At 37.9% G+C, this 9456-nt stretch overlaps 1 protein-coding gene across 1 annotated transcript in view; it reads left to right on the plus strand.

Moving 5' to 3' along the window:
* The first annotated feature begins 209 nt into the window (after window positions 1–209).
* LOC310729539 (pre-mRNA-splicing factor ATP-dependent RNA helicase DHX16-like) overlaps window positions 210–9456 on the plus strand; it is a 22423-nt gene continuing 13176 nt past the window's right edge. Inside the window, exons 1-13 of the mRNA XM_083547829.1 lie at window positions 210–305; window positions 1852–2057; window positions 2141–2379; window positions 5197–5374; window positions 5468–5524; window positions 5643–5897; window positions 6065–6304; window positions 7319–7507; window positions 7628–7738; window positions 7936–8051; window positions 8502–8712; window positions 8834–8932; window positions 9025–9177. Coding sequence (XP_083403955.1) covers window positions 1860–2057; window positions 2141–2379; window positions 5197–5374; window positions 5468–5524; window positions 5643–5897; window positions 6065–6304; window positions 7319–7507; window positions 7628–7738; window positions 7936–8051; window positions 8502–8712; window positions 8834–8932; window positions 9025–9177 — 2046 coding nt within the window. The 5' untranslated portion in view covers window positions 210–305; window positions 1852–1859. The remainder of the gene's footprint in view (window positions 306–1851; window positions 2058–2140; window positions 2380–5196; window positions 5375–5467; window positions 5525–5642; window positions 5898–6064; window positions 6305–7318; window positions 7508–7627; window positions 7739–7935; window positions 8052–8501; window positions 8713–8833; window positions 8933–9024; window positions 9178–9456) is intronic.

A 9456-nucleotide genomic window follows, 5' to 3' on the forward strand; every position in this document is an offset into this window, starting at 1 on the left:
TGTCACATAAAACAAAAAAACAAATAGCTTTCTATCATTGAAACAATTTATACACTACGTTCACGCCCAGATATGTTATATGACTTCTTAGTGCATAGTTTTACATTTGCTTGATTTGATTTGATCCTTTTTCAATTTTTTAATGGAGCAAAGCTCTTCACCCCTCTATTCTTCCCATGAGCTACTGTATACATGTACCTCGGAATTATGGTGACCTTTATTGTAGCACATGCGCACCGGATGTAACGATAAACCGGAAGTAAATAAGCCTCACACAAGAGAAAGCGTGGATAGTAAAGGCTGATGTAAGATATTTTCTCCTCTGTACTACGTTTTAATGTTTTTATTGCTAATGTGTCTATGACTTAATATCGGCGAGGTGTTATTATTTATCGTGCATGCATTGCTTATCGTGTATAAATGTTAAAACGACCAATTGTATGTGTTCAACAGCTAGCTTTTGGCTAAATCAAACTGAACTTTCAACAACAGTAGGGTTTACATAGATTTTTCCCCTTGTATTCGGTGTGTGTGTGTGTGTGTGTGTGTGTGTGTGTGTGTGTGTGTGTGTGTGTGTGTGTGTGTGTGAGAGAGTGAGTGAGTGAGTGAGTGAGTGAGTGAGTGAGAGAGTTTTGACCGTGAATAAATGATTTAGCCTTTTTTTATTCTATCGTCTATAACAGTTCTGAATGGGTTTTAATTAGGAGTGGGTGAGAAATCGAAATATCGCGATACTTATTTACATTCCTTGAGGTTTTGCTGGAAAATCAGTAAATCGGGGAAAAATATTTAATATATTGTTTGTCTAACAATTATACATGTACAGTACCAGTCAAAGTTTGGACACACCTGCTCCTTTAGTGTTTCTTCTTACTTTTTATTCTTTTCAAAATTGTACATTAATATTGAAGACATCAAAACTATAAATAGATCATGTATGGAATTATGTAGCAAACAGAGTTTGTCCAAACTAGCTACATTTATCCTTTATAACAGCTTGGCACACTCATGACGTTCTCTTTTCAGATTCATGAGGTTACCTGTGATTTGTAGTAGACAGGTGTGAAAGTTTTCTTGTGCAGAGGAAAGGTACAGAGTCAGTAGACCTATTAGTGTTACTCCAACTACTGTACAAAGCCATAGTATGGCAAGAAACATCTAGTAAAGAGAAAAGTCAGTCCATTATTATAAGAAATGACAGTCGATCTGAAAAATTTTATAAACTTGATATGCATTCCCAAGTGCAGTGCCAAAACGATGAAATGCTATGATAAAACAGGCTCTAATGAGGACTGTCCCAGGAAAGGAAGACCTAGAGCTACCTCTGTTGCAGAGGATAAGTTTATTAGAGTAACCAGCCTCAGAAACCACTGATTTACTTAAATGCTTCACAAAGTTTAAATGGCAGATTTATTTCAACAACAACTGTTCAGAGGAGACTGCATGAGTCAGGCCTTCATAGTCGAATTGTGCAGAAGAAACATTAGTTTGGAAGAACAACATGCAGAAGAGACTTGCTTGGGCCAAAAAAGGAATTGACATTAGATCAATGGAAAACTGTTCTTTGGTCTGCGTGCCCTTTGTGTCTGATGGTGTGGGGGTGCTTTGTTTAACATATGATGTTAAAAACAATAAAAATAAAGAAAAAAACATTGAATAAGAAAAGAGGCAAAGGTAGAAACAGTCTTTTACACTTGTTACAGTGATAATTAAAACCTGCTGTACTTATTATATGCTGTAACAATATTATGGACATAAATTTTAGCTTCTATTTATGCATATTAACTTGTATCTTTTGCTTGCATACAGAAATGACCGGCATTACAACCGTGTGTATTGTTTATTTTGCAGCATTTAACATGGCCAATCTGGAGCAGTGGGTGAGGGACAGGCTCCATGAAATCCTGGGCCTAAGTGACAAATATGTGGCTCAGTTTATGATCAACCTGGCACAGAAATCCTCTGCCCCAGAGGACTTTGTGGCACGTCTGCAACAGACTGGCACCATTGACATTGACCAGAGAGTAACTGCATTTGCTCAAGAGTTATACAACAAGGTACAAGCTGTGACAATCCGAGAAGCTTTTTTACCATTAATGAGCCCTGATTTTGATTACTCTGCTTCTGTTCTTCTGTTCAGGTTCCAAAGAAACAGGTTGTCGAAAAGCCATCGCGAGCCATCGAGCGCCAGGTGATTGAGATGGAGCGAAAGAACAGGACCTACACTTTGTTAGAGGATAGTGACAGTGATGCAGAGGTGTCCAAAGAAGGAGGAAAGGAGAAGAAGAGCAGAGAAAAGGACAGAGGAAAGAAGAGAAAGCATCTTCGGCAAAAAAGAGACGAAAGCCCCTTGTCGAGTGATGACGATGGAAAAAATAGGTGGGTTCTTGTATAGTTTGGTTTTAATAATGGTGAATGTATTTCTTGATGGGAATGTAGTAGAGATGATTATAAAAAAAATTCTTTAAATCTATATCATTTTATAATTAATATTCTATAATTAATTTTCTGTCGACTTTGGATGATATACATGCAGCTATGTCACATTCCTTTAAGGTTTATATTCGGAGAACAGGTTAAATTATTATTTACATGTAGGGTAAATAGTAAAAGGAATGCTAAACCATCATGGCTACCATTCCATACTTTAATGCCATGCTATTCCGTCTGGCTAATCAGAACCGTCTTCACCATACGGCTAAAGAGCGACCCAAATCATACATCCAGTCTCTGAATTCTTTAGAGAGCAAACAGTGGGCTGGGGCGTTATCTATCATAAGATGGCCTGCCCAGTCACTGTTCACTCTGTGATGAACTGGATCACAAGGCGAGAGAAATATTCTAGCAAAGAAGGCCTTTGGCAACTTTTACCGGACGCATGGCAAACTATTTCAGCTGAATGTTTATAAACCAAGAGTGTGTAAAACTGTTAAGGGGGGATTTTTCAATGAAAATATAATTTGTACATTTATATATTTATACTGTTCCATTATCTAGTCTCTCAAAAACCGTGATGAATTAGGCCTTTCCATACATTGGGCTCAACTGCGTGTTTAAAAAATTCGGCATCCACTAGATGGCGCACCTGCTCACTTGGGTTCCATGTCAGAATGAAAAGTTTGGCATTTTCCTGCCCAACACTGTTACAGATTGCTGAACTTTTACATGCTTATAATATCAGCCATCTGTGTAATTGTTGACACAATCTACTTCAATTTGGAAAAAGTTATAAAAAACACAAACAGTTACTGTAATTCAGATTTTTTTTTTCAGCAATAATACTGAATAAAGGCCTAAAGTAGCACATACTTATGCAATCTGAGACGTTAGTTTGTTTACATAGGATTAGACACTGTAAACCAGGTGCTATACCGGGTCCACTATTTATATTGGTAACTCACACCGAATAACTGCACAATATGCATGGTGCTCGACTTTTCCTTGCGTAGCTAAGAGTGCGTATAAATCAACTGTCTTCACATTTATGCTATTATTGGAAAAGTGAGCGAGGACTCCCAAATTGCATGCATCAGTCATATTTTTGTGTATTTAACTACAGCACATTTTCATTCCTGATTGTAGTATCAGAGCTCTGGGTATGGAGCAATCCCAGATACTAATCAATGACTGACAGCCTTACCAAAAACAAAGCTGAATCTTTGCAAGCTTCTGCCACCAAGTTATGCAAAAACTTTGAAGACACCTGCTCATTTGCAAGATCTTTGTCATGTCAGTCAGCATCCCATTTATTCATTATCAGTAGAAGACGAAACGCAAGAAACCTCGTTCTATGTACATGGATCACTGAGTGAGCTGTAAATTAGCACTTTGTTACTCAAAGGCCCAACGATGGCAGATTAACAGTGCTGGGGCTTTAACTCCCAAACCAGAGCCTTAACAACAACTAGCACTGCTCAACTGGTCCCACCTGTTTTTAGGGTAAGAGGTAGGTATACATCAAAACTCTACTCTGTTCTGGCAGCGAGGTGGTGGAATGAACTTACTCAATATGTCCGAACAGCTGAGTCACTGCCCATCATCAAACGACCTCTTCTTAAAACACTTTTTCCCCTATTTTTTTAGCCACATATCTGTAGTTTACTGAAGTCTTTCCATTTGGGGAGACACTTACTTTACTACATTTTAAGGTCAAATATCTTACTAAATTTTGTTAAATCAGTCATTAATGTTTAAATCTGAGCAGATAAAAACTTAACTGGTCAAGCACACAGCAATCCGCCAATCAGTGTACAGCACACGCTCTCTTTTGAACTTGGTTTGATTGGCACTTTGTGGTATCTTCTTATCATCAACATACAGTTCAGCATCAGTTCAACAGCAAGCAGAACTATTTGAGAGTAATGAATGATGGACCTGTGGTGTTTTTTTTTTTTTTTTTTTTTTTCCTTAAGAGTTGAAAAGAAGGTTTTGGGCTCATGATAATTTAATTAAATATCAAGGAGATTTTGACTAATTAATATAATTCTATCAATAGATTGGCGTGCTAAGAGTAACATTAGTGTCTTTTTACATAAACGTAGTTGATTAAGCAAGAGACTTTATGACCAATATTATAATAGGAACATTGTAGCCATAGTAAATCATGGTTCTTGGATACTGAAGTTTGAGAGCACTTTTACTGGAGTGATATTTTACTGAGTGTATCTCAAAATTTGAACTCGAGTACATGGTTTGTATATTTGTCCACCACCCAGTAAACCAGTGTTGGTCTATTCATTCATTAACACTCAAAGCACTTTCGAAGTTGCTTAAGGGTGTCTGCTAAATGCAGTAGATGTAAACTCCTGGACTACCACTGCCCCTACACATGGCTTTTCCAATTTCCAAAGATAATTAGTTCAAAACTGGATTTTAATTTTGATTACATGGATTTCTACTAAATTACACTTTTATTGTATGTACAATAAAAAAAAAAAAAAAAAAAATATATATATATATATATATATATATATATATATATATATATATATATAAATAAATAAAAGGTTGGCACCTTACTTCTTCATACAATACCAATAAAATGTACCTAAATAATACAATACCAATAAAAAAAAGTACCTAAATATGCATTTAGCATTGATGAGCTAAAACATAATGCATACTCTGAGAAGTTTTCTAAGCTTTGTTTAGCTTGATCTTTTTTTTTTTAATCATACTTCTTACTTTGCTTTCCAGCAAATTATCTTCACATGAGGCAAAGAAATTGCAGAAAGATGATGACGAGGAAGAAGAGTGGGAGAAGGAGGAGAGGAAAAGATTACAGGACTTGGAGGAGAGAGACGCTTTTGCAGAACGAGTGAAACAGAGGGACAAAGAGAAGACGAGGCACATACTGGAACGAAATGACAAAAAGGTAGACTAGCAAAAAAAATCGATTTAAACTTTATTAAAATAAAATTGGGAATGATGCATTAAACCAAAAAATCTTCAACTGTCTCATGTTTAGGCATATGAGGAGGCACAGAAGAGACTGAAGATGGCTGAAGAAGATCAGAGGAGTATGGTGAGATGTACATTGTATTTATTTGCATGACTTTTTATTTGAATGTCTCTGTTCAAATAATAATAAAAAGGTATTATATAATAGAACTAAATATTTATGCTTTTACCTTCTTTCTCAGCTTCCTGAGCTGCGGAAACAGTCACGGCGTGACTACCTGACCAAACGTGAGCAGGAGAAGCTAGAGGACCTGGAGGCCGAGATTAAAGACGAGGAGTATCTTTTCTCCGGTGATGTTCTCACTGAGAAAGAGAGGAAAGACCTGGAATACAAGAAACAGATCAGAGACCTGGCCAGAGACTACAAGAAAGCCGGCGCAAAGGAGAAAGAAGAGAGGAAAAACCGCTACTACATGCCAGAGGAGATCCGTAATAAAGTAATGCTAAGCAAATTTGTACACAGAAAGCTGTATTAGCTCTTAGTTACATGTGAAGTAGATGCTTTTATGTGGCACTTTTTAAATGCCAGGTGACGAAATACAAGAAAATGTCTTTATATAATCTTAATATTTCTGTATTTGGACTCTCTCATGAATTTCCTCAGAATATTCCTCAAAAAGACATGGAGTTGGAGTTTGACGAGGGCCCCAAAGAGGGAGGAGGTGAGCAGGGACGATGGGAAGAGGCACGGGTCGCCACAGCCACACTGCAGTTCGGGGCCAAAGAAGAGAGAGAGAGGCGTATAAAGGAGGAGAAGGAGAAGTACCAGCTTGTGCTCGAAGAGGATGAGATGATTAACTTTGTGAGCACTGCTATCACCATGAAAGGAACACACACCGAAAAGGTCGGTGCATAAATCCATTGAGCACTTCACTGTGGAAAGATATGTCTAATAGTAATAGAGTTAAAAATCTCTAGGGAATTGAAGAGTAGGTTCAGTTCAGGGTAGCTATTATTTTGGCTTTTTTTTTTTTTTTTTTCTTTCTTCACACTGGTTTATTCATCCATAGATGTTTTTTTGTGTGTTTGTTTTGTTTTAACTTGATATTAATTTATAATACTGTACAATGAAAATCACCAGGTTTAATTTTTCAGTATTTGTATTTTTATCAGAAAGTTGTGCTATTGCTTATATTTTTTGCCACTTTTTATTATTATTATTTACACAAAATGTCACCATGGTTCCCTGGTGGTCTAGTGTTTAGGATGCGGCGCTCTCAACGCTGCGGCCCGGGTTCGATCCCTGGTCAGGGAACCAACCCCAGCCATTAGGGTTGCACAAGCCTTAGTACCGGTCCCAAGCCCAGATAAATGGGGAGGGTTGCGTTAGGAAGGGCATCCAGCGTAAAAACATGTGCCAAATCAAACATGAGGCTGATCTGCTGTGGCGACCCCTAATGGGAGAAGCCGAAAGAAAGAAAGTTTTACACAAAATGTCACCATCCCAACAATTACCCATTCTTAAACTCTTTAATATTCTGCATTCTTTATTCACAGCCCTGTATTAATTATTATTATAGAAGTATATTAGTACAGGGGCATGTTGTTGCAGCCAGCATTACTTTCAGAGGTGCTGCTATAGACAATCGATCAGCAACATCTAACCAGTCACATTCGAGAATAAACAGTGCTGAAATGCCCTGAAATGTGGCATTATTTTTGTACAAAATACAAACACAATACAATGATTCTATTCCATTTGCTGTAAAGTGTGGCACGTTCCTTGTGCAATTCAGTTTACCCTGCATATTTTGTCCAAGAACTATGAGTATTCTGTGGTTCTCCTTTTTCTTATAAATGACTTGCTGTTTTAATTTGTCTTCTCTCTCTCTCTCTTTCTCTGTCTGATTGCTGATAGGATAAGGAACCAGAGCTCTCTCAGGCTGAACAACAAAAGCAGTCTATCCAGGAAGTGAGACGCAGCTTGCCTATATTTCCATACAGAGAAGACCTTCTCGCTGCCATCAGAGACCACCAGATCCTGGTTATTGAGGGTGAGACTGGCTCGGGAAAGACAACTCAGATTCCTCAGTACCTATTGGAGGATGTAAGTATTTACTATAAAAGACTAATTTTATTTAGTTACTGTTTAATCCAAAAGTTTGATCACTTGCTTTTTATATTCCCAATGTTTCATTTTGTGTTTTGATCATTGTGTGTCCTTAAGGGTTATACCGAAGGAGGGATGAAGGTGGGGTGCACCCAGCCTCGCAGAGTGGCAGCTATGTCTGTAGCCGCTAGAGTGGCTCAGGAACTGGCAGTGAAGCTGGGAAATGAGGTGAGAATGGTTGAAATGAATATGCAACATGCATGTGGTTTGAGATTTTCCTTCCTCTTCCTGTATTTTTTTTTTCTTCCAGTGGCTTTCTATGTTTCTGAAAAAAATCTGCCTGGAAAACTAATGACACTGGAATATTACTGATACTTTAAGTGTAATGTGTTTAGCATTGTGTGCTAATCATTTTCTTTCCTCAGGTGGGTTACAGTATCAGGTTTGAGGACTGCACGTCAGAACGCACCGTGCTCAAGTACATGACTGACGGCATGTTGCTGAGAGAGTTTCTCACCGAGCCTGATTTGGCTAGTTATAGGTAAAGATGAGACATTTTCCAGAACTTATCTGTGTAATTATTGTGTATTGTGAAATTTGTAATTATATACACATTTTTATAAGGATTTTTTTTTTTTTATTACTTTTAAATTAATGGCATTTGGCAGACGCCCTTATCCAGAGCTGAGGCCTTGCTTAAGGGCCCAGCAGTGTGGCAGCTTGGTGGTGCTGCGAATTTATTTTATACCATAGCATAACCTTTTTTAAATATAACAGATTTAGTTTTTTACTTCATCTCGTAGTTTTATTTCATAATCTCCCTCTTGTAAAGTTTATTTGTTGTTATTGTGTTTGTGTTTTAAGCTAATTTGCTTAGAACTGTACAAGAATTTCCAATGTTAAAATTTGTGTGGACACAATTCCACATTATGAACTTTACATTGATTAATCTGGTCATTTTAAGTCACTCTGGTTTATTTCTTCTCTTCAGTGCAATCATCATTGATGAGGCTCATGAGAGAACTTTACACACAGACATCCTGTTTGGGCTGATCAAAGACATCGCACGCTTTCGCCCTGACCTTAAGGTCTTGGTGGCCAGTGCTACTCTGGACACTGAGCGTTTCTCCTGTTTTTTCGACAATGCCCCTGTGTTCAGGATCCCGGGTCGCAGGTTTCCTGTCGACATCTATTACACAAAGGTACGATCTACATGATCGTCACAGTCAACTCGTGTCCATGCTACTCGCTCTATTACTAGTCTGTTTGCATGACTTACAGTTAAATTGTGTGTTTACCAATCAATATTTGTGTCTTGTCTAGGCCCCTGAAGCTGATTATCTGGAAGCATGTGTGGTATCGGTACTGCAGATTCACGTGACTCAGGCTCCTGGAGACGTCCTTGTGTTCCTCACAGGACAGGTCAGTCTTTGTTCGGATGAAACGTTACACTGCAGACCTTCTGAAGTGTGTTGTGCTTCACTATTTGTTTATCCTTCACTTGTGTATTGTAGGAAGAGATTGAGGCATGCTGTGAGCTTCTGCAGGAGAGATGTAGGAGGCTTGGCTCAAAAATCTCTGAGCTTATTGTCCTACCGATTTATGCCAACCTGCCCTCAGACATGCAAGCTAAAATTTTTAACCCCACACCACCTGGAGCTCGGAAGGTACTTCAACACGTTTCCTCCACTGTTTAGTTGATCATATGACTGTAATAACTGTTTATTAACTAAATGTAGGAATTAACTGACCCAAACCTTTTTCTGCGAGTGCTCAATATGTTATGATCTAACAAATAATTAGGCTATGTTTATAACTAGAGGTCGACTGATAGTGGATTTTACTGATACCGATAGCTGTGTTGGATCGTTTTTGCTGATAACCAATTAATCAACCAATAGTTTTTAAAATGGATACTGGATAAAAAATTAACAAACATAACACTC

The sequence above is a fragment of the Silurus aristotelis genome (genome assembly GCF_946808225.1).
Source record: "Silurus aristotelis genome assembly, chromosome: 8".
In the NCBI taxonomy this organism is placed as follows: domain Eukaryota; kingdom Metazoa; phylum Chordata; class Actinopteri; order Siluriformes; family Siluridae; genus Silurus; species Silurus aristotelis.